At 49.1% G+C, this 24,338-nt stretch overlaps 1 protein-coding gene across 1 annotated transcript in view; it reads right to left on the bottom strand.

Moving 5' to 3' along the window:
• Positions 1 to 2,421: 2,421 nt before the first annotated feature.
• The window catches only part of Blk (BLK proto-oncogene, Src family tyrosine kinase), a 42,850-nt gene continuing 20,933 nt past the window's right edge, over positions 2,422 to 24,338 (bottom strand). The window contains exons 2-13 of the mRNA XM_034498105.2: positions 16,984 to 17,089; positions 16,345 to 16,396; positions 14,747 to 14,840; positions 13,866 to 13,964; positions 12,583 to 12,686; positions 11,050 to 11,196; positions 10,557 to 10,709; positions 10,024 to 10,203; positions 8,909 to 8,985; positions 6,164 to 6,314; positions 4,458 to 4,589; positions 2,422 to 3,169 (exon numbers count right to left, since the gene is read on the bottom strand). Of these exons, the coding sequence (XP_034353996.1) occupies positions 2,964 to 3,169; positions 4,458 to 4,589; positions 6,164 to 6,314; positions 8,909 to 8,985; positions 10,024 to 10,203; positions 10,557 to 10,709; positions 11,050 to 11,196; positions 12,583 to 12,686; positions 13,866 to 13,964; positions 14,747 to 14,840; positions 16,345 to 16,396; positions 16,984 to 17,088 (1,500 nt within the window). The 5' untranslated portion in view covers position 17,089 and the 3' untranslated portion in view covers positions 2,422 to 2,963. The remainder of the gene's footprint in view (positions 3,170 to 4,457; positions 4,590 to 6,163; positions 6,315 to 8,908; positions 8,986 to 10,023; positions 10,204 to 10,556; positions 10,710 to 11,049; positions 11,197 to 12,582; positions 12,687 to 13,865; positions 13,965 to 14,746; positions 14,841 to 16,344; positions 16,397 to 16,983; positions 17,090 to 24,338) is intronic.

Raw genomic sequence — 24,338 nt, 5'->3', positions numbered from 1 at the left:
GTGTTCTACAGTGCTGGGCACTCAGCTAATGCTGGGATTAAATGTCCCCATCCCACTTCCTAGGGGTACAGTGATGAACCACAGTCTGGGTGTCTCTTCCTGTTTGCTGTCTGGATAAGTAAAGACATGCAAGGCCAGACTCAGAACGGGAAGGCCCTACTAACTGTGAAGTGCTGTGCTGGCCCAAATGCAGCTTTGTTTGTGCTGTGCTGGCCCAAATCCTGTGCTCGTGCTCTCTAAAAGAAGCACCTAGTGGCTGGCCCGGGAACAGGACTTCTCAGTGAGCAACCAGTCTGACTGGAGAGTCCATCAATGTCTGACTCATCACATTTCCGTTTTCTGAAGAACCCAGAGCATGCTACCATCTGTTGTCAAGAAGCTGAGGTAACTGGCCAAGCAGAGCCCCCCATGGCACCTCAGGTCCTCGGGAAAACACCTCGATTTCCCACTTGTGAGAGGCTGAAGCTCAGGCTAGAAGAGACAAGAGGTTTCCAGAAAGCATGCTGGAGTGTGTTCTGTCTGATATCCTCTGCAAGGCAAGCATGAAAGACCGACAAATCAAGAAGGACTGTGAGACCAGAGGAGACTTACCTCCTCCTCTCCTGACCCAGCACGAGGTGAGCTTCCTAACCCTGACATCAGATTCTTTCTCCAAAGACAGATGCCTCTTACCAGCTGCATGGTAAATTAACTTAGCCTCTCTGCACCTCAGTTTCTCCTCAGCTGTAGCATGAGGGCTTCCCAGGGTTGCATAAACTGGCACTTCACACTCAATGCTGACTGTTTGATAAAGGTCCCATTTGCATAGTTTGAATATTCTAGACAGTGTGGAGGGTATCGACCGTTCTTTAATGATGTCCAACTCAGACTCAACTTTGTTGTGGGCCAGTGAGCTTGTGGGAGGTCTGTGTGTCTCTCCTGTTTCCTGGGTGGCCTCCTGCACTGTCTCCATCTCTTTATCACTTTGAGATAAAGGCTGAAAACAAGACACACCTGCTGTGTGCCCATTTCCCAGATGGGGAAACTGAGGCTCAGAGGTGTGAATCATTGTACCACATATCGGTTTCCTGATTCCAGAAACCCACTCTCAACAATTTTGTAGGTGGTGTGCCTAGGTTCTGGGAAAACAAACGCTTGCCTCAGGTAAGAATGGTCCTAGGGTCCCCAGGCTTAGTCTGTATCCTTCACCAGAGCTCTGGGCAAGGGGGCAACCATCATATGACCAGATGTTTCAGGCATAGTCCCCTGGCCAGCGGCTCACATGGCCACACTGTGTTGGGAGAACACAGCACTCCACAGCCGCCTCCCCTCCCACTCCCCATGTTTCCCAGTCCTATTCTCTCTGAGCCCCTCTTTTTCTTTACATATCCCCCTCCCCCACTCTTCTATGTGACCTTCTGATTGGGATATGGAAAGTTCTTTGTCCTGAATAAATTTGTGAACTAGAAGACCCGGGAACCTTCATTCATTCGGTGCGGGCAAAGTGCGCCCCCTTGTGGAGAGAACTCTTCCTGGTTTACAATAGGATCCAGCGTGGCCCGGCCAGGGGAAAGGCCCTGTGCAGAGAGTAAGCCAGCCTTTGATGTCACCTCTACAGCGAGCTGGAAGACGCCATGGGGAGTTCACACGGGGCCAGAATTCCTGGGCAATGCTATTCCTCAGTAGCTCACTCCGCTCAGCTGCCAACATCTGGGTCCTGGGCGGTCATTAGTGCCAGCTGGGGACGTTTACGTAAGAACACAGGCTGTGGATAGGGCTCGGAGGGAATGCTTGCCCTGCACACATGAGGACCTGAGTTTGAATCCCCAGTGCTCCTGTGAAATGCCAAATATGAGCGTGGGTGCCTGTAACCTCAGCATGAGGGGAGATACTGGGGGATCCCGAAGCCAGGAAGACTATTCTGTATAGTTTGGGCTCGATGGGTCCATGCTCCTGTGCTTTGATGGAACACAGAGTGAAGGGTGTGAACCCAAGTGTGAAGTGTGTTGATCCCAGCCCCTTGGAGAAGCAAGTGGGCTCACTATTGCAAATTGTTGGCATCTAAAAGGGTTGATGGTTTATGGAGACTGGATCCTTTCTACTTGTTTTTCTATAAACTTAAATCACCCCCCCCCCCCGCCTATATAAACAAAACAGGATGAATGGGAGACAGAAAAAAGGGTGAGAGAGCCAGCACACTTGAGGAGATCACTGCCCCATCTCATGGCTTTCTGTCTGTGTTCTAGGGAAACTTGGAACTCAAGGTGCTTGCTTCCATCCCAGACACAGGGTTTGTGGGGTGAGATCGCCACCTGCTGGCCAGGAAAGCGTGTCAATCACGCCCGGTGTCCTTTGCTGAGGGGTGGCCGGGCAAGGGGCTCCCCACCTCCTACACACATCTTGTGTGCCACATCTGATAATGTTGCCGGTAGAGACCTGGGAAAAGGTAAAACTCTCATGACTTTATTATAGGAAAAGTCCCAAAGTGTGCGGGGGGTTGGGAGGGGGGTGACACACAGCCAGGGCTACCTGGAGGATTGGCCCACAGTTCTGGAGCAGCAGACAGGGACGCACTTGCTTGTTGAGGCTTTCAAGGTGAGAGAAATGGAGCTCTGATCGCCTGCCACCAGCCTTACACACTGTCCATTGCTAACCGGTCAGACTGATCTCAGCACCGTCCCGGGTCTGAACACAACTACGTTCTAACACAATCCTTCCTTACTTTACATTCAAGGAGTAGAAGACACAGCACAGCTAGGTAACCTGCCTAAAGGCACACAGCCTGTGAAGGGTGGACCAAGGTTGTGCCTTGAGAGGCTATGCCCCACCACGAAGCCACCTTTGTCTCCTGGCTCCCTCAAGCCATTCCGCCCTGACTCCGCAGCCTAGCTGGTCTGGACGAAGAGTTAAATGTGAACATATTAACCCAAAGTCAGAGTCCAGCAGGAGGCTCGGGCGGGGATTCCTGAAGAGCCCGTGGGTTGCTAGGGCTGCAGCTCATATTGGCCCTCCGTGGCCGTGTAGAAGTCCTCCAGCACTGACTGCAGGAACTCAAAGGTAGGCCGCTCCTCCGGCCGGCCTCGCCAGCACTCAGTGATGATGTCATTGTACAACTCCGGCGGACACGTCTCTGGGCACGGCATTCGGTAGCCATGCTCCAGGTTACGGATGACCTCGGGGTTGCTCATTCCTGTAGGAGAGAGGACAAGGAGCTTCAGAGCAGGTGGTGCTCCAGGAATACAGTCACTGGCCCTGAGGGCACTAGACTAGACCCTGACCAGCACTAGAAAGGAGAGGCTTGGACACGCTATGACCAGTGTAACCCTGGAAGGTCACAATAGGTGGCAGGATCGTAGTGCCACTTTGGTTTTTTAGACAGGCTCTTCTTGTATAGGCCAGACTGGCCTTAAACTCAAGATCTGTCCGTCTCAGCCTCCCAAGTGCTAGAATCACAAGCTTGAGCCATTATGCCTGGCTCTGATGTCATCTAATTCCACTTTAATCTCTCTCTCTCCCATTCCTCCCCTCCCCCCACCTCCCTCACACTCTGCTCTCTTCTTGTGTATGTGTATGAGGGTGAGTGTGTGGGGGGGGTGTGGGGGTGTGAGTGTGTATGTGTGAGTGTGTATGTGTGAGTGTGTGTGTATGTGTGAGTGTATGTGTGTGGGAGTGTGTGTGTGTGTGTTTGAGAGCAGAAGCAGAGGGTGGAGGATAGCCTCCAGTGTCTATCCTTGCCTTCATTTTTGTTTGAGACATTGTCTCTTCATGTTCTTTGCCGCTGCATACTCCGGGCTAGGTGGCCTTTGAACTTCTGGGGCTTTCCCATCACTGCCCCTGTCTCACTGTAGGAGTGTCAGAGTTACAGACATGCTCTGTTGTGCCCAGCACTATCCCTGGGTTCTGGGGAACCAGGATCAAGTCCTTTATGCTTGTCTATCAAGCATTTTACCCCCAAGACCATCTTCCCAACCCCGGTGCCATATTTAAGGATGTCCTTTGCTTGACATTATTTGGAGAAGAGTTGGGAAGGAGATGTAGGATTTCCCATGGTCATAGGCAGCTTCTCCTGGGTGTGACCCATGTAAGTATTCACTGGAGGGAGATGCTGTGGAAACACCCACCCACAGCTGTTAGCCGGGCCCTTGTGACTTAGGCAGGGGTCCAGGACCATGACTCAAGACTGGACTTTGGAGATCTCACCCTGAAAAGCTTGTCCTCAACCTACAACAAGCCATCCCTTGGCATTCACCATACTTCCCGAGGCTCCATCTGAGCTCTGTCCAAAGAAAGGATGAAGTCCTGTGGCCCTGGGCAGTGTTGGGAAGGAGAGGAAGCCCACAACCAGAATTCAGGTCTGGGCTTCAGTCCCTGTGACAGGACCCTGCTCTCACTAGTCACACACCCCTAGTCAGTGAGCCTGGGGAATCACCATCAGGATGTCCCAGGAGGATGGTGGGAAGGACAGGGACTGTGCCTACCTGGGTAGGGAACACGCCCATATGTGACGATCTCCATCAGCAAGACTCCGAAAGACCACACATCAGCCTTGATGGTAAAAACTCCGAAGTGGATGGCCTCTGGGGCAGTCCACTTGATGGGGAACTTGGCCCCTGCCAGGAAAGTGTAGTAGCTCCAGGGACAGCCAACCTTCCACCCGCAACCCACAGCAGCCCCGCCCCATCTGCCTGTTCCCACTGGAGGTCTTGCAGGACGTACACGCTGGATACACAAGGATATAGGAAGACACAGCCACTTGCTACTAACCTAGGAGTCCTTAAAAACAGTGTCGATGCCATTGGGCAGTGGTGCACACCTTTAATCCCAGCACTTAGGAGGCAGAGACAGTTGGATCTCTAAGTTCAAGGTCTACAGAGCAAGTTCAAGGACAGCAAGAGCTACATTAGGGAAACCTGTCTTTAAAAAATCAACAACACAAAACAAAACAAAAAAAAAGCAAAAACAAAACCAACAACAAAACCAGGGTCGCCCATACATGCTTCTGTCTGGTTTATTGTTCTGTTCGCTTTAGATTTTTTTGGAGACAGGATCTTACGTATCCCAGACTGGCCTCAAACTCAATCGTTGCCAGGGGTGGGTGACCTTGAACTCCTAATCCTCCTGCTACCACCTTCCAGAGTGCTGGGATCACAGCCATGCACCAGCAGGGACCATTTATACTCCTCTGGATATGAAACCACGGGCTCTGTGCCAGGGAGACACTGATGACTGAGACACAGCTCCATGCATCGTCATGTGGGACGGAATCGCCCTTTCCTGGCTCACTTGGCCTTGTTCAGTGGTAGGGACCACGGTGTGGGTGAGCCATTTTTAACTGCTGTATGCTTTAGCCAGTGCTTTCCTACAAAAGGCAAACCTGACACTCAGACACCTCTGAGAGCCACTGTGTGGAAGGATAGGAAGGCCCACGGTCAGTTCAGATCATGAAGGCCGAAGCCTTAGTTAGCACTGAGAGCCAATTCAGGCTGAAGTGGTACTGGCCACTTTTCCCCAGATGTATTCACTGTCCCGGGAGCCAGCCAGCAGTCCCTTGAGGGGAGGTATAAATCCCGAAGCTGTGGCTCCCCTCCTGACTCCACTGATTAATGCACTTAACCGACACTGCTTGCTTGGTTAGTGCAACAGATCCTCCCGCAAGGTCAAGTCTCCTCACTAGTGACAGAGTAGAGCATCTGTGGTAGCCCTTTGGGTACAAGGGTTGGATGCTCATGCTTTAGCTAGAGCCAAGTTTTATGAAGTGTGCTCCGTGACACCCTCCTTCTCTAAGAGGTTGATAGGAACTGAGTAGGAAAAAATATTTTCTCATCTTAGTCTGGGGATCGGTGGGTAAAATAAGGGGAAAAAATGCAGGACTTCTCCTTAATTTCATTACTAGATTCATGTGTACTGGGGTTTCCAGGATGGGGAGGAGAGGGCTGGGTGTTCCAAGGCCATTCTGAATGAAAACTCCCATGGGCTTGAGGTGATTTTCTGCCATCCCCGCCCCTGTCTAGGGAAAGGAAATGCTGAGCTAGCGGGGAAAGGGCCTAACACAAAGGCCATGGGTCTCCCTACTCATCTCCATTAGCAAGGAGACACTCAAGGGGCCTCCAGGAAGTTGAGAAGTTCAAAGTGTGTGTGTGTGTGTGTGTGTGTGTGTGTGTGTGTAGGGGGGAACTCCACTCACCCTCTTGGGCAGTGTATTCACTGTCAACGATCCTGGCCAAGCCAAAGTCAGCGATTTTGCAGCACAAGGTCTCAGACACCAGGATGTTGGCTGCTCGCAGGTCACGGTGGATGGAATTCATGCGTTCTATGTAAGCCATCCCTTCTGCAACCTAAGGGGACAGACCACACGGTGAAGGGCAGCAAGGATGGAGCCTGTAAGGCCAGCCTCACACCCCCTGCCATGTGAGAAGAAACAGGGCTTCCTTGGAGAGGGGGAGAGAGAAGGTGCCCACCCCTTCCCATGAGAGCAACACAGATGCAGGGCAGCAGAGAAGCTGTCATCAAACAGCTAGGCTGACATCCCCACCCCTGTCCTTCCTTTTCAGACAATTGTATCTAAGGTTCTGTGGGCTGGGAATAGCAAACAAGGCTGGGGCTATGGATAACCTCCATGAGACAGGGAGAAGAAATGACAAATAGGGTGTAGGGGCATAGCATGGGGGGACAGACCTACTCCCTCAGTGGACACCTCTCTCCGAGGAGCCAACCATGCCTTGGAATCACTAATGTCCAATGGGCTGGGTCACTTCCCTGAGAGGTTATAGTTATGACCTGGAACATGAGAAGCCATCTCTAGGACATAGGCCCAGTGATGAATAAAGGTGACTGTGGCTGGGGCCCTGACCCTGCACCTGCCCCAGGTGAGCAAGAGAATCCAGAGGAGCAGAGACTCTCACTGAAGAGGAGCCTTGTCTGTCCCCATGCACCTGTACTGTCTTTAGTCACTCACAGACAGATGGAAAAGGCGACTTCAGCTCTCACCTGCTCCTGCAGGATGCCACCTTCTGAATGGATCTTACTTGCCCAGGAGCTCAGGTACGTATACTCTCAGCTTCTCTCCTATCGAGCTACATGCCAGCCTCTGTCCCTGCATCTGTCTCCATGGCCCTGCTTTATGCATGAGTCTCATTTACCCCCTTGTGAAAGCAGTCAGTATGCATTTGCTAGCGCGGGGCTGTGAGGGTTGGAAAGCCAGAGTCTAAACAGCTTCTCTCCAGGCAGCCCTGGTGATGCGCACAGTGTTAGCTAACACTTATGGATCTGCTTTAGAAAGGGGGGGGGGGGGAAAGCCCTACACAAACATAGAAGACAGGCCAATCTACGTCTGTGGAAAAGATGCCACAGAGGAAAGGGGATCAAGGCTCTCTGTGGATCTTCTCTCTGGTGCTTTGTACCCAAGACACTAATGAAACTTGTTCATTCACTGATGAGCAGCAAACCACTCACGAGCAGAGCAAATAACCCCTCCCCCTTGTCCAGAAAAGCCTTGGTAGACACAGCCTCTGACAAGAGCTGGTCCTGGGCACTGGCTGGAAATCTGCAGACAAACAGAGTGCAAGGCAGTCTACACAGAAGTTACACAGCAGGGCACTGAACAGGAGGCCATCCTTGTGAATGCGGAGGCCACATGGAGAGGACCCAGTTTTCCCTTGGGGGACAGTCTTTGTGCAGTGGGGTTAAAAGAGAATGGGCAAGGAGAGAGAAGAAAAAGGAACAATGGATGGGCTGCTTCTGTCCACCCAGTGCCTGCCTCAAAGCCAGTCGCCGGGGCTAATTTTCTGTATCCATCCTAGCAGCTGTGTCAACAGATCTCTGCTACCCCAGTGGAAAAAGACACTGTGACCTCAGTTCCTGAGCTGATAGCAGCTGCAGATAATACGGGATAGGGTCGGAAGTTAAAGTGGGCAAGTGGGTTAAAGTGTGGGCGAGAAGGCTCCCCTTTATAGCTCTCTGTGTGTTGACAGTGTGTCTCACAGGCTGGCCGCAGACCACAGCTTTCTTGCTGAGAGTTCCAGTTTCAACAGTCACACTCAGAGCCACCAGATGTGTCTTCCTGCCAGTTAGAACCCTCAGCTAAAACCCCACCCCAGGAGAAAGATACTGCCCCATCCTGATTCTGCGCTCTCCTAGCAGCGGCTGGGGAGGTCTACACATGGATGGACTCGAAGGAACCAAAGGCCAATCAAGCCAGGACAGCTGAGGCCCAGCTCTTAAGATGCCTGATGGTAGACGTGTGTGTGTGTGTGTGTGTGTGTGTGTGTGTGTGTAGAGGGTGTCCCTAGAAAGTTTTGTGCCTTGTACTCTATTGTGACATGCCTCATCAGGCTGAGGCCAGGTCCAGGGATGTACCAAGAGTTAGGGGTCTTGGGACAGGATGGGCACATTGGAGAAGGAAGTCAGAGAAAAGCATGCCTGCCTACCTGCTAAACAAAATTCTTGCCTATCCTCCTGCTTTTCAATATCCACTGCAATCTCTACCTTCCTAATAGAACTACCCTACCCATCATGGCTGCCCAGAATTGGAACTACAATTCCCAGACTCCCTTGCAGCCAAGTGGGTCATTGAGGCAGGTGTAGTAGGGAGGATGTGTTAAAGCAAATGTAAGTGTGGTGGGAGGAAAGAAGGTGGGCTTTTTATCCCCATCCTCTTCTTGCTGGCTAAGAGGCAAGGGTGGGTGATAAAACTTCAGCAGCTACCTGTTGTTTCTTGCTATCAGGGCAGAAGATAGCAGTGAGTAAAACCTCTCATCTGTCCTCCTCTAGGGGTTTATATATTTAGTAGTCACTACTTCAGGCTTTCTGTCCTTCACAGTCTAGCCCACATCTGACCAGCACAGCCTCCTACCAGGGAATTCAGTATATTCACAAAGCACAGAGTAGGGTGTCATCCCTCCAGGCTTCCTCTGCTTCATAGCTCACCAACCTGGGCTGACATGTCAATCAGCCTTGGAAGGGACAATCTGCTACCTTCATCAGTCTTCAGAAAATCCAGCAAGCATCCTAGGAAAAGAAAGACAGCAACTACAAAGTGGCTAGAGCTTGGCTTTGATGGCCTGGTCTGTAGAGGGGGGAAGCCTCAGGCTTCAGGGAAACACTAGCTCCCAGACTTCCAAAAGTTAGTTCTCAGTCAAATTCAGGGGCATGTCTGGGGTCTCTTGGGTCAGCAGAACTGGAGTGGTTCAGCTCTGGGCCTAAGGTTTGTGTTCTTTTTCAGCATGACATCCCCATGTGTCTTCCTTGGTCCACTCCTCTCCTCGACAGACTTCCCCAGGGACCAAACATTAACAAGAAAACACCAGAAGAGAGAGCTGAAGCAAATAATAAACGTGGCTTTTCCACAGAGTCCACTGCCTGGGAGGTGCTCTTGAAAACTGCAGCCAGGAGGCAGGCACCCAGCATAGCCTGTGATGCTGGCCCTCTTGGTAACAATTATTACAATTAGCATGGTAGCATTGAGTACCTACAGGAGGTAAGGTGATGTCAGAGCCATGGGAGATGAGGTCCCTTAGGTCAAAGGCTGAGCCAAGTCTGGTCACTGGCCAACTGCCCCCTGCAGAGGCACTGCAGAGGCTTCCCAGGCCCATTCCCCTTATCACCCACACTGTGAAATGTTCACAGGCTTGCAAAAGTTCCCATCACTGGGAAGAGGTGGAACGGGGATTATTAGATCCACCTCTGGATGCCCAGTCTACAGCTCTTCCTAGTTTGCAAAGCTCTGCACATCACAGTGGGCATCAAAGCTCACTGTGTGTGCATTCCAGAAGCAAATAGGAGGTTCCAGAAACACAGGGCTTGCTCCGGGAGTGAAAAACACACTCCAGAAGCAAAACCGGGGCTCTCTGGAAGGCTGAGCTTCTCCTGAACTGAGAACATGGCTTTCTGAAATCTATTCTACCTTCTTTCTCAGTCTAACCCTCTCACAAGAGAAAACTTACGGATCCCCTATAGGAGCCCCCTGGACCAGGCAAACCCAGCAGCATGCTCCACTCTTGTCTCTGCCCTTTAAGCCCTATCCTGTAGAGGGAGAGAGGACCCCACCTCTGGCCATGTATTCAGTGACGATGTAAATGGGCTCTCTGGTGACCACGGCATAGAGACGGACCAGCCTCTCATGCTGCAGGGTTTTCATCACGTTGGCCTCGCCCAGGAAAGCTTCTGGAGACATGGTTCCCTCCTTCAGGGTCTTGATGGCCACCTTCATGTTATTTTTGTAATAACCTGAAAGGGTGGGAGAGTGAAGGAGCTGTTCAGACGTTGAAGAAAGCCCTTGACCACAGATTCAAACTCACTCTATTTGGGTCCAAGGTCCAAGCTGGAACAAGCAGTTCCTGGCTTAGAAATTGGGAGAGCTGGATTTGAGTCCCTTCTGCTATATGGGAGACAATGTAATGATGCAATCCCTTGGCATCTGGTCTTTACTAACTCATCTATAAAGACACATAGCTCTGCGTCTATCCCTCACAGGCCTCTCAGGAAAGGGGTGTGCTGTCCATATAGAGCTGCTGGCTGCCTCCTATGGCCAGGATCAGAACAGAGAGTAGAGAGAGGGAGTTTGGAATGCCACAACTCACCCATCCAGACTTCACCAAACTGCCCAGACCCAAGTTTCCGGACCAACTTGAGAGACTGCCTGGGGATTTCCCATTCATCTTGGGCCCAGAGGTTCCTCGGGGCCGGGTTCACACAGGGCATGGTCAACTTCTGACACAGACCGTCCCCTTTCTCTGTTTCAGGAAAGAAAAGAGGGTTCTGGAGGTCACCAGAGCAGATATGCCTTAAGAACCACACTGTCTCACAACTGTGTCCCTTGTCTCCTCACGCCCATGGTGGCAGACAGGGCTCGATACCTGGGATCTGCACTCTCTGAGACTGCAGGTCTTTGCTACATTCTGAATATCCCCATAGCAAGCATTAAGCCTCTGATCTTGAAATCATTAAGCTGAAAGTTGGCAAGTCCTTAAGTCTGGTTTGGAGGACCTCCACCCAGTTGACTCTTACAGTTTAGGGTCATGTGATAGAGACCCTAGGGACTCCTCTGGGACCGCCTGCCCCAACGCCTCTTACTTGAATAGTGCTGGACCAGGGCCTGGAGGGTCGGGAAGGTGATCCTGGGAGAGATGTAATAGCCTCCATCGTCCAGTGAGCGGATCTTGTAGTGCTTGACCACCTCCCCCTGGGTGGTGACGTCTTTCACGGACAGGGAAAAGGCACCTGGAGGGTTAATAGACACATGCGAAGTGAGACACAATAATGTAAGCCCAGGGCTATATAGTTGGGGCTTGTGAGATATGCAGCAGGTTCCCCAAATTCTGTATTCAGTTCTCAGCCATTTCAGCACAAATTCCCTTCCTTTTGTCTTAACTCTGCTCCCTATTGGCTATCTGACTCAGACTTCTTTTCAAGTCCCTAAACTGCCAGAGAATCAGGAACCCTGGAGCAGACAGGACCATTTCTCAGCTATCTATGGGTCCTCTATTGGGGTGCCTGGGATACAGAGAAATGAGAGGCCTCCAGAGGACTTGGAACTTAAATATCTTTGATTTGAGGGATGATGGCTTCCCCCAGAGACTCAGGGCCTCCAGTGCAGATACCCTTCCTGGAAGCATAGCAAGCTATTCATCATAGGTCTTTCCAGATTCACACTGTGCTTTATAGTCTTTGTTGACATTTTATATAGACAAGGAAGCAGGTGGCAAGGCACATAGAACGAATTTCCCTCTAAGAAACTTCTTTCCTTGAGCCTTTATAAAATGCCTCTGTCCAGCCCTGTGGCTGCCATAGAATCTCCCATGTATAAATTAGTTGCAAAATGGGGCCATTACATGAAGGGTTAGGAGAAGAGCTAGCAGTAGGTATAGGGGTACTTGGGAGGGGGCACCCCACCCTTCCCATGGACACATCTTTGAGGAGCAGTCCCATCCTCTGCCACCAGGGGTCAGGCCTACACACCTTTCGATATGAGGTCCTTGATACAGTGTTGCTGATTGCGTGGGTTCCAGGCACAGCTGTTCTCATCTCAAGACTTTTCTCTTGTGTCTTTCCTTGCCAATCTGCCTCTCTCACAACTTACTTGCAAAAGCGCACCAAGAGGCTGCACTCCTGTTCATCGCATTGTGAGGTTGCCACGGCCCTTGCTCTTCCCCAATCTCCTGTGACCTGTCACTCTCTGAGATGCTTTTTAAAGATTCTCCAATCTTGACTCTTTGATTACAAAATATGCCAGGGGACTGGCGGCTATCTGGTACCTTTCCTTTCTCAGCCCTCATATGCCTCAGTTCACTAATTTGTGACTACTGTAGCATCGGGTCTTTCCACTACCCCTGCTATACAGTGGTGTCAGACTTGGGGCCACAAGAATGCCTAGTGTGGACAGCCTCAAAGCAGCTCCCAGGCAGGGACATAGGACAGAAGCCATGGAGCGGGTATCACTGCCACTCCAGGCTAAGCCTTAGTGGAGGCTTCCCAGGACCATGCACACACAGCAAGGGGGTAGCGAGGTTCCTGGATGTCCACATGCACACACAGCAAGGGGTCAGCGAGGTTCCTGGACATCCACATGCACACACAGCAAAGAGTCAGCGAGGCTCCTGGACCCACCTTTATTGCTCTCACTCTCTCTGATGAGAAAGGAACCGACCTTGTTCATCGGAGCCAGCAACTGCCTCTCAGCATCCTTTCGGCTGATGGTTCTGAAGAACCATCTGAAAAACAGCAAGAATGGATGAGCCTCAGTGTTGGTGATACCCCTAAGTCAATCCGGAGGTGTTCCTCATGTCCTGTTCAGTTAGATGGCTCCTAGGCCCCTGAAACCCCACTCCATCCCATCTCCCATAAACTTTTAGGCTCACATTTCCCCTGAATGAAGCAAAAACATGGGTTAGGTAACCTCTGTTACTGTTAGTCTGCAAAATGGTTGGTTCCTGATCCACCACCCTTCCCCTGGCATGAGTCTGCAATTTCCTTGCTAGATGGTACTGCCAGGGGCTTTCTGGGCCCGGATTCCTTCCGAGTCATCTCTCTTTAGCATGGGGTTTCTCAGCACATGTTGTGGCCAGATATGAAATGCCCCCTACAGGCTTGTATGTATTTGAAGATGTGGTCCCTGGCTAGTGGTGTTGTTTTGGGAGGCTGTGGAACCTTCGAGATATGAGGTCTAATTGGAAGCCATAGCAGTGGCACCTGAGGCAATAAGACAGCTCAGCTGCCCTGCTGGAGCTCTAGCTGCTTCCTGTTCCACTGAGCTGTGAGAGGCACCCAGCTGGGCATCCCTGCCATCATGAACTCTCTGAACATCATGAACATGGTGTGTCTTTTCTACCATGATAGACTGTACTCTCTCAAACTATGATCCAAAATGAATCCTTCTTTAGACTGTATTGTTTTTTAATAGTGATAAAAGAAATAACTGATACAACATGGTTCTGGGGAAAACCCAGGGCCCACGGTTTGTGGGAAGAGTAGGGAAGGAGGCAGTGTCACCACCATGAGGTGGGGTATGCTCATGTCTCTGCGCCACATGAGGGAGTAGGGGTGTGTCCCAGGTGGACCTTCTTGGTGTGTGAGAGCTGGTGATGAGAAAGCTGAAGACGCCCGCCCTCTGAGGACTCAGCCTGTCTCTGGCGGTGGTGGGGAGTGGTCGCAGGGCATAGAGCTTTGTTATGGATTCTGGAGGGACCAGACACTGGGGGTAGTCTCATTCAGAGAAGCCAGGAATCAGTAGCTCTTCTTTCTGATGGAAGGCAGACTCCCTTGGCATCACTCAGAGTCTTAGAAGATAGCTAGAACCTCCGATTTCCGGCCCCTCACCAATATCTGCTATTAAGCCCACTTCTGCCAGGGTAGCCCTGACACCTCTGGCTTGACGAAATCAATCCACCTACTTTTCTACTTCCAGGGTCTCTACTGGGGCCACATAGTTGCTGGGCACGTATCCTTCTCTTCCTGTGATGAGTGACCTGGCCAACCACCAGTCTCCAGTGCTAGCGGAAGAAGGGGAGACAGAAATATGTCAGAGGCTCACACAAGATGCTCTGGGCAGCTCCCAGAACCTTGCAACAGATCCCAATCTGGTAGGAGACAGTAAGGCAGAGACAGACAGCCTGGTGATAAGAAGGTGCCGTGGGAGTGGCCCATACACTGGGATGAGCATGTGACAGGCAGAAGGGGTCACAGTGCAGAGGAGGAAGTGTAGATTTGTTTGTATAGCCTGAGGACCAATCCCTTTAGTAAGCCGCCCCTGTCTTAATGGATGAGGCAGGTCCAAAAGTTACAGATAGAGTCGGAACTGGCTAAGAAAACAAACCCAGGAGGGGTGCTGATAAGGGAGGAACTGGAAAGCTATGTAGAGTCTAAGATCAGGGCACTCACTTATGGGCTCAACTCAACCCCACTGCAGACATTTAAGAATAAAATCAGACCTTGGAGTTGCATGGCGTGGGCCTGAAGGGTAGAGGAAGGAAGAAGAGGACACAAGCAGATTGGAGGGTGTTCTGAGAAAGAACACAGGGAGTGGGCCAGAGTGGAGTGGCTGTGTGGGAGCCAGTGAGGTGTCCCGTTAGATTTTAACAGCAGCCAGAAGGCCAGAAGTAGAAACCACCTTGCCAGAAAGACTTAGAGGGAAAAACAATGGCTCAAACCTAAGGGAATCCTGGGACTCAGGAGAGGGAAATGTCAAGAGAGAAGACATTTAGGGGTACCTCAGGGGTGTCTGGGTAAACTAGGGGAGTCCTTGATGACTGGGAACAGGATGCTAGAAATTTACCTCTTCAAGACCTGGAGCTTCTCTCCCTTTAGTACCTGAAGGTCTCTGTCATTCACAGCAGCATAGTCAAACAGGGCCACAACAAAACGCTCCTCTGGAAAGAACAAGGAAGAGTTGGCTATCACTGGGGTCCACAACAGAAGTGGAGGTCTGCAGGAATGTGTAGTGCGAGCCATCTTCCAGCTCCTAAGAGCGTTGTGAGAGGGAAGCCACATGAGGCTGCTCTCTCGACAATGAAGAGGGGACTCTCAGGAAGTGACTCAAGACCCACGGCCACTCTAGGAGTAGGCTGGCCCTCATTGTCTAGCTCATCTTCCTTTCAGACCTACAGCCTAGACAAAGATTTGGGGGGCTGGGGGAGCAGCTACCTGGAGGCAGCCATTACCAGCCCTCAGAGGGCTGTAGGCTCAAGTCAAAGAGCCAGTAGCTGATCCTGCATCCAATTCATCTCTGAAGCATCCCCTCAGCATCCTTTCCCAGCCTCTATCCCAAAGGTCATGTGACCACACCAGCTCTGCCCTCTCTATGGTGTTGGTACCCAGAGCTTCCCAGGGACACCTCTGGTTTTCAGCACCTGGCCTTCTTGGCTCTGAGTCTCTCCTGGAGGGATGTTGACAAGCCGGTGGTCCTGACGCAGCAGAAGGCTCAGGAGCACCCTGGACACCTTTCAAATGATCACTGTTTGACACTAGGGCTCCCTGATACCTGGCAGAATCTCTTGGAGACTTGTAGCTCACAGATGACCTAATTGTCATGGATGAGTGATATGTTCTGAAGCTGGGACCTTCCCTCGGTGACAGGAGGCTCAGCATGAATGGCAAGAGTCCTTCACAGTGTTAAGACAGAAACCCTTGTGCCAAAAGCAGTTAGTTATTTCCTTCCCTCAATCCTCCATTTTAGAGATGGGACACCCCCTGCTAGAAAGTGAAGGATCACCTATCTGATGGGAAAGATGGTGTCCTTAGCTGGGTAAGGGACACCAGATGGCAACAGTGATCAGTTCCAGCACTTTGCTCATAAAGATGACAGGTTGAGCTCTCCAGGACAGGAGAGGTCTGTTACCCACTGTGACATCTTGCCCAGTCTTGGGAGACAGTGGTCTGTATACTGCATGCTCCACATTGTCTGTGAGTGAGTGAAGGAGTGGTTTGTATGAATGGGTGATACGGGATGATTTGATAGCCAGCTCCGAACAAGCCCCATCCAGGGAGCCCTCAAAGCCTGAGTCCCAGCCTGAGAGGAGGCTCATTCGTCATGTGACCACCATAGTTCCATCAGAGCATGGTGGAGTCTGGAATGAAGGAGGTAGCACAGATGGCTGACCGCGGAAAGAGGGAGTCAAGATGGTGTCCTCCACATGGACCAGACCTCGTGGTGAGAGGGAAGGACAGAGCAGTCCTGCTGCCCTTCAAGTTTAAGAACTAGAGTCTCCAAGCCAGGCCTTGGTGGTGCCAGATACCTTCCCGTAACTCCTTCCTTGTTCGCTTTGTAAGCTCCCAGCTTCCCCCACTGCTTTCCAGCCCTACAGGGCCCACCACAACTGCTCTGGTTCTAACACACAATGTCCCTGGAGAGGTCTTCCCATGTCCCGTTCTTACCTTCATCTGGGTCCTGATTAGGAGACGGAGGGGCAAGGTGGTTGAAGACAACCTTGGGCAGAAATACACTGAGTTGGTGAGCAGTCTATAGCAAGGATAGACTAGAGGACCCTGGAGAACCAGTCAACTAGATTACACGTAGGTGCCCACTCTGAGGAAAAAGGGTAGCCACATACAGGGATACTTAGATACATTCTGTATACACTGTATCAGCTCCTTGGAGTACCACTGTTACCCCAGGCCACCTGCCATCTTTGTCTTGACCGTGTATGGAGAAGTCCAGCATCAAAGGGAAAAAGCTCTAGGCTTCTGTTTGTTAGTGTGTCACCTCAGGGAAATAACTTGGTCTAAGTTTGAATTTGCTCATCTTCTCGTTCATTCATTCACTCAATAAACATCTCATTGTGTGCAGAGTAAGAGGGGCCAGGGTTCATTTAGGAAAGGGAACCAACAGTCTTTGCTCCCATAAGATCTCTGTTAGGATCTTGGTGATGCCCACCAATTGCCCAAACTATTAATAGATTTGTGACCAAGCAGGAAATGGAATGAAACAGTCATCTAGACACATGAGCCGGAAGGGGCTGGTTCAGGGAGCGCCTTGTGCCTTAGATTCTTTCCTGGAAGGGACTGATCACTCACCCGGGGTTGCAAGGGAGGGGGAGCCTTGCTCTGGGTGTGGACCTTCACAGGGCTCCAGGCTTTGCCCTTCTCACTGAACTGCCTCTTGCTGCTCAGCAGACCCATCCTGTAGGAAAGCAGATGGCAAACAGTGACAAGAGACCTCAAGATCCTGGGTCCCTGTACCAAATCCCCTTCTGGTTAGAAATATGTGACAGTGCAGCTTCCCATACCAGAGAGTGAAAGAAGAATCAGGAAGAGCTAAGCTGGCATCCATCTTCTTCTCAGAGACCCAGAGAGGGAAAATGACTGTTTCGAACCCGAACGTCACCTGGCTTGGGTCCCAGTTCTCAGGGACAGGAGCCTGACCCTATGTCTGGTGGTCTGAGTTTTAGTCTTATTTTGCCAGAGGGCCTCTATGTCACTGGGAAGTTCCCCTTCCTCCTTGGTCTCACAGGCTCCTCTGTCAATGGTGAGGTTTTGTGTGAGCATGTCCAGTCGGGTACTTTGAAGCTGGAGTTAAATGAACACTATGTGTAGAGAACAAACTGATAGGTACCACGGTCAGGTTTGTTCTTTGGTTAAGAATCTTAGCAGAGGTTTGGAAAGACCCAAATCCAGACAACAAAATGATACATGCATTCTTTACATTCTGGATTATTGATGGGGGGAGTGTGCAGATTAATAAAAAACAAGCAACAAAATAAAGATGCAAAGAAATTTTTTAGAATTAAATTATGTTGCATGGCTGTTAGAACAAAGCAATATCCCCCAAAAGATATTTCTAGAATGTTAATATTTGCTTACTTCAGATGATAGGACTTCATATGACTTTTATTTTCTCTCATCTAACTGCCTATATTCGATGAGCACTTTAATGATAAATACATACCCCTGTACAGAAGAAAAGTTAAAAGAACACCTTAGCAATTTGCCTAACAACAGTGGTACTTAGGACCTGGGGAAAGGATAGTTCTTGGATGGACATCAAGTGGCTCACTTCCCTGAGTCTCAAGTGTTTCCTGACCTCCCCATCTCCCAGGCTCAATGATAAGTCAACGAGCAGCAGGTTCTAGAACTTTCTCTGGACTCAAGCACCTCTGAACCTGTCCAGATGACCACACTCCTGTTTTCTATCTAGTCAGCCAACAAATATGAACCTCCTGGGAAAACATGTCCTTTTACCCAGAACACTTGAATATTTAAAGCCCCTGACAGGGAGTCCAGCTCCTATACAAAATGACCCCATTCCTTACAGTCCATGAACAACTGGCTTTCCAGGGCTTTAGGGAATGTGTAAGTTCTCGATGAAGACTGGCTACATGCTAGTCACTCAGGAGGCTCTGTGACATTGTTTCTTGTGACTAGGCTTGGCTAACCCTGCAGTCTCATGGTGGTTGAAGTGAGGGAGTGCAGAAGTCCACCAGAGAGGAGGGAGCACATGTAACCCTGGTCTGTGGGGCTTGGCTTTATCCAGTAGACACTGGCCTCCCTTCCAGGAAAGGATGGGAGGAGGGCATGAGTCTGCCTCTGTGTGTGTGTGTGTGTGTGTGTGTGTGTGTGTGTGTGTGTACATTTTGTGGGTTACCCAAAGGAGGATGTGAGATATTTGTTACTTAGAAAAAAATTGACCTCCATGCCAACTCTCACAAGAGCTGAAAGGTCCCTGTCTGTCCCTGGGGAGGTGCTCAAAGCTCAAAACCAGCCTCAGCCCAACAGGGGATGTGGTGAAGGTAACAGTTAAAATCAGAGCTGAAGCCCCTTATTTATACCTGCTGTGTGTGTTGTGGTTAAAAGCGCTCGGCACCTCCAGTTTTGATGTTTGTGATAGCATCAGTGGCCTGGCTGCAATAATCCTTGCATCTGAAGCAAGAGAGCCAAGGAGGCTTTAAGGTGACATGGGAGGTGGCAGAGCCACAGCTCTGACACTGGGGCCAGCTCACACAGGAAACAGGTGACCCTGCCAGGACAGTTCAGCCTCAAGCCTGCATCTCTGCTTTCTCCCCTTCATGGGATGCCACCTGCCTACAAAGCTGTCTAAGCCACTTCTTTCTCCCCATTGTGGTCAGGGGCTTGGTGACCAGAGCTCAGAGCAACCTGCCCACTGGCTTTGTGACCATGGGCAAGTCATCTCCCTTTCCTGAGTCTGTCTCCTGGCTGATGCGATGGAATGGGTCCATTCTTAGCACCATAGACAAAACCCTCTGAGGAAGGTAGCTTTGCACATGGCTGAGAAAGTTGAATGATTGGCTTCCCATCTGGGATAAGGTCTTAGAGTTTTGAAATTTTCAATTCCACCTTGCCTATTTGGCTTGTCTCCACAGTCCATTTTTAGCTGGTCACAGAGATATTTTAATTATGTTCTCCTGCGACAATTGGCTCTGTCTACTTGTGTAAAATATGGGAAAGTGCACCAAATAGTGAACATGGAGACAATGGTCTGAACACTGTTCCCTGGGCAGAACAGTTGTCCTGACCCTGATGAGCTCCAGGGTGGTTGTGGTTGTTCATTCACTTGCTCCCACCTGGGCTCAGTGCACAGATGTTCACCCAAGTTGATACACAGAGAGCAGATATATAGGTTTAAAGTCAAAGGCCAACAACCTGTACATAATTAACAAACGTTGCCAAGTGGCCTCTCACAAGGAGAGGACAAGAAAGAAGCAAGAAACAAATGGGACACTAAATAAACATTTTGTTCTGTTTTTGTTTCTTTTATATTTTGGATTAGCACAGGTAAGAGACTGTTTCTGGGTGTGGAGGAACTAGTGAGCAGCCTGCGGGGTTCATGATCATCTCTAAGGTGGTTCTGCAGTGTATTGGGATTGTCTGTCTTGTCTTTGTGGGCCAAGGTTTGGTATAGCGAGCCTGAAGGTTTGTCGATGGGCTGGATGGCAATGCCCAGTGAGATCCTTGGACCCAGCAAAGCAGTGAGCCATTTATGTACCTATGCTGGCACCATTAATCTAGGAAGCCATGCTTGCTAATCTAGAAACAGGGGACCCCTGGTTGAAAACAAATATCATGGATTAAGTCACTGCTAGGGTATAGTGTATGGCTTCAGGTCTGTCTGACTCTGACTCATGCTGAGGAGTGGCAGGGGCTATCTGGCATTAGGTGCTATTTGCACCTATCCTGACACTCCACCCATAGATCACTGTTTGGGGGGCCACACAGCATAGTAAAGAAGTAATAAAGGGTACAGGATATAATTGTTTGCCCTTCAGTAAGTTGCATAGGATTTTAGTGTACTAATTGGAGTAGTGATTATTTCTGTCCTCAGGGTGTTATAAAGATTTAATTGGTATTACTTGTTATTAGTACATCTTAGAACAGTGCCTAACTCACCTAAATGTCTAATAGGCACTGTCCTGTCATGCTAGATTCCAGAAGAACCAGTGGTTACAGTTCCTTCAGTAACCATGAGAAGTGTTACTGGTCCCCTTCTGCAGATGGCAGTTAGGGACAGCAGACATCTCTCTACCTCCCCGTGCAAGCCCAGACTTCAGCACAGTTGCAACTTTGTATCAACTCCATACCTGAACTTGAAGCAGCCTCAGCCTTGGCTCTCAGAACTCTATCATCTTTTGCTCATTTGGTCTCAAACATTCCAGCGCTACTAATGATGTGCTGTGTCTTACCCAGTAGAAGTTCATCCAATAACCATCCGATACTAATCTCACGCTGGCTTCATGCCTGGTTTACCCTTGGGATTCCAATGCAATCATACATGACATGTGATTGCTATTCTTATGCCCCAACTTTGACAAGTTCCATGTTCCTTGATTTGTAAACTACAAGTCCTAGAAAATGTTCTATATTTTGGACTTTGCTTCCTTGTTATGGTTCGTATCACACATCTCTGTCTCTCTCCGTCTTTCTTATACATGGACCAGAAGCCACAGGCTCCATTTGAGTCAGATGCATCTTTTCCTGGTACAGATGTTATTTAAGGTGATGTGTGCTGTGTAGGAGGCACACAAAGTAGAGATGTTAAGATGGATCAAAGTTCGGGTGGTCTGTCCCACATGTCCATCAAAATGTTCTCACTAACATTTCAGCTGAGTTCTTCCTTGATAGTTTACGAAAGCTAGAACTATGATTTCATCGTGCATTTCACATTTGTTAAGTGGGACCTGAGAGAAGAAATGTCACCCCAGGAAGACAGTCAATCAATCTAACCACAGGCAGTATTTTCCCAAGGACATCTGAGGCAGGAAAGATGTTCAGAAAATGAGGATTTTCCATTAACCTGATTGTAGAGTGTGTGTCATAATTATTTAAGGGAACACAGTCCAAGTTGTATAAAATATTTTTGAAAGACTGGTCATTTGGGGGCTGGAGACATGGCTTAGCTGTTAAAGGCACTGGCTGCTCTTCCAGAGTACTCTGGTTTGGTTCCTAGCCAGCATTCACAACCTATAACTCTAGTCCCTGGGTATCTGAGACCCTCATCTGTGGTATACAGACAGGGCACAAGCCAGAAAGCAAACAAATATTTTTTAGCGAGGTGATCACTTCTAATAGCTCTGAGTTATTTCCATCAAAGGATTCACCATGTGTACTGACTAATTTTATGCTAACTTGATACAAGCTAACATTATCTAAGGGGGGGCGACCTCAATCATGAAAATATTTCCCTAAGATCAGACTGTAGGCAAGTGTGTAGGGCATTTTTGTAATTAGTGATTGGTGGGTGGAGGGGCCACACCATTTCGTGTGGTGCCACCTGTGGGCTGTGGTGCTTTCTATAAGAAAGCAGGGTGAGCAACCCATGAGGAGCAAGTCAGTAAGCAGCTCTCCTCCATGGCCTTTCCATCAGCTCCTGGCTCCAGGTTCCTGCCCTGCTTGAGTTCCTCTCCTGGATTCCTTTGATGATGAACATTGATGTGGAAGTCTAAGTCAAAAAAGCCCATCCTCCCCAAGCTGCTTTGGCCATGATGTTTCATCATAGCAATAGCAACCCTAAGACACCATGTCTGACCCTACTTAGCTCCTGAGTAGTCTATTTTCCCAGCATGTGCAATGGGCTCGTTAGGAAGATGTGGCTTTGTACCATGTAGCTGAGTGAGTGAAGACCCCTGGACATGTGTGTCTCCACATAAGGACAGAGAGTAGGAGGCACTCCTGTGGTTGTTTCAGTTTTATAAAACCAAATCTTCCCTGCTGTGGAATCGCTCCCACACCCTAATGTGGTAAATCTGGTAGAGAAAATTGCCTGATGATAAATAGTTTGAGGGTTCCGAGCAGAACTTCAGCAGGGAAGGTGACCTTCTTGTGAGGCTGCTCAGGGTATGAGGTATGCCCCCTTATGGTGCATCAACTGTGTCACTCTGAAGCCTCAGAGAAGCCCAACAGACACTGGGTGGTTAATATGCACAAATAAAATTCCTTTACGTGAATCAAAATTTTTCTTGAAGGGAGATACTGTGAAAATTTATATTTAAAAATCCCCCATTAGTGATCATGGAAGCATGTTAATGACAGGCTCTCAGGCCAACACAGACCTTCATGTCTTGCTTGATCAGCACAGGGGTTGTAATGTACTCTTCAGTGTTTAGTTTCTTGTAACTTTTTTTTTTTTTTTTGAGACAGAATTTCTCTGTGTAGCCCTGGCTGTCCTGGAACTCACTCTGTAGACCAGGCTGGCCTCAAACTCAGAGACCTACCTGCCTCTGCCTCCAAAATGCTGAGATTAAAGGTGTGTGTCACCACCAGCCAGCTAATTTCTTGTAACTTTTTAACAATTTAAATGAGTCGTTAAATCTTGGAGCTCATTACTTCTGGAGCTGGTTCTTTGTGTGGCAAAGGATTCTGAAACCTGGTTTTGGGCAGTAAGGGGATGACCTATCCTAATAGTTCTGCAGCAAGGTGAGGTGGGGTTCAGGGTCTGTGTTCTAGGATGTGATTGGCTGCGAGCGCTACATCACCAAGATGGTTTTGTTTGCCTTGGCTTCCAGAGTCCGCATGTAATAAGGAATTCCACAGCTCTTCTGTGAGTTTTCATAAACAATGCTAATTATTCTCTTATCTATTTGTGAAACACCTTTTTTTCTGTCCTCCATACAAATATTATATGATGCTGTGTTTCCTGCATAGTTACTTGACAAGGGAAACAATATTCTGGACCAGCTTGTAGGTCTGTGGTACTTCACAGCTTGCAGAGTATTTTCATGTGTACTTCTCCTATTCCTTCTAGGCTGCTCACCTCTTTCCGACACAAGCATGAAAAGAACAGTCTTGAAAACTGAAAATAAGTGACTGAAACAATAAGAGAGGTATGGATGATATGGTGGAGTCTGAGCTGGTGATCTAAGATGTAAATAGAAAATGAAATCAACGCAAAAACTAAACTAGAGGCAGCAAGGATGTCCACATGTGTCACCCTGATTCATCGTCATTCTAGGAGTCCTAACAATAAGGGAAGAGAGGGAACAAACAGCATAAGGTTGAAAGGAAATAGAAATAAAAGGTTGCCTTTATTCATGGACAACTTGGTTCTGTGCATAAAGAAATCTCAAAGAATAACCAAAGGACATAAAGAACTGGAGAGATGGCTCCGTGGGTGAAGCACTTACCATCAAGTCTGACAAACTGATTCAGTTCTCAGAACACCGTGGAAGGAGAGAGCTGGCTCCTGCAAGCTGTCCTCTGACTCCCTCTGAGTGTGTGTGCATGTGTGTGCACTTGTGTGTGTGCATATGCATGTACACACACTAAATAAATGTCAACAAATATAAATATATAAATGTGTAAGACTCTAAAACATACTCCTGAGTCTAATACATAGATATATTCTTATGCACATGTAAGGAGCAATTGGAATTGAAATTTTAAAAAGCTCTCTCTACATTAACACTAAACCATCTATATTTGAGTATAAATCTAATGAAAAGTGTACCGAGAGCATATGAAGGAAAATACACGTTCCTGATAGCAGATTTAAGGAAATGGAGCTCTAGTCAGGGTTCGTGACCACGAAGACTCAGTTGCTAACTGTGGGTTCTTGAGCACTGGTGAAATGCAACCAAGATCCCAGCCAGCAAGTTGTTTGTGACTGTTAACAAAGTGATTCTCAAGTTTCTATGGAGGGACAAGCTCAGAAGAACCAGCGTTACTCTACAGGAAAAGAAGATGGTTGAGAGCCCCTCCTGCCTGAATGCGTGCCTTGCTCTCAGACAGGAAGGGACGGTATGAAAGAATGGACGTGAGAATACCATACAGAGCCCAGAAGTGCATTCTTATAACTATGGTCTACAGCTCTTTGACAAATGGTCACAGCAAATCACCAGACCAGAGGTTAATCTCTTTAATAGATGTGTGGGATCATTGGATACCACATGCCAAAGGGAGAAAAAACTGCATCTTGACAAAAA

The sequence above is a fragment of the Arvicanthis niloticus genome, chromosome 3 (assembly GCF_011762505.2).
Source record: "Arvicanthis niloticus isolate mArvNil1 chromosome 3, mArvNil1.pat.X, whole genome shotgun sequence".
Taxonomy (NCBI): Eukaryota; Metazoa; Chordata; class Mammalia; order Rodentia; family Muridae; genus Arvicanthis; species Arvicanthis niloticus.
The sequence above is the reverse complement of the archived record's forward strand: the minus strand, read 5'-3'. Positions and strand labels throughout refer to the sequence as shown.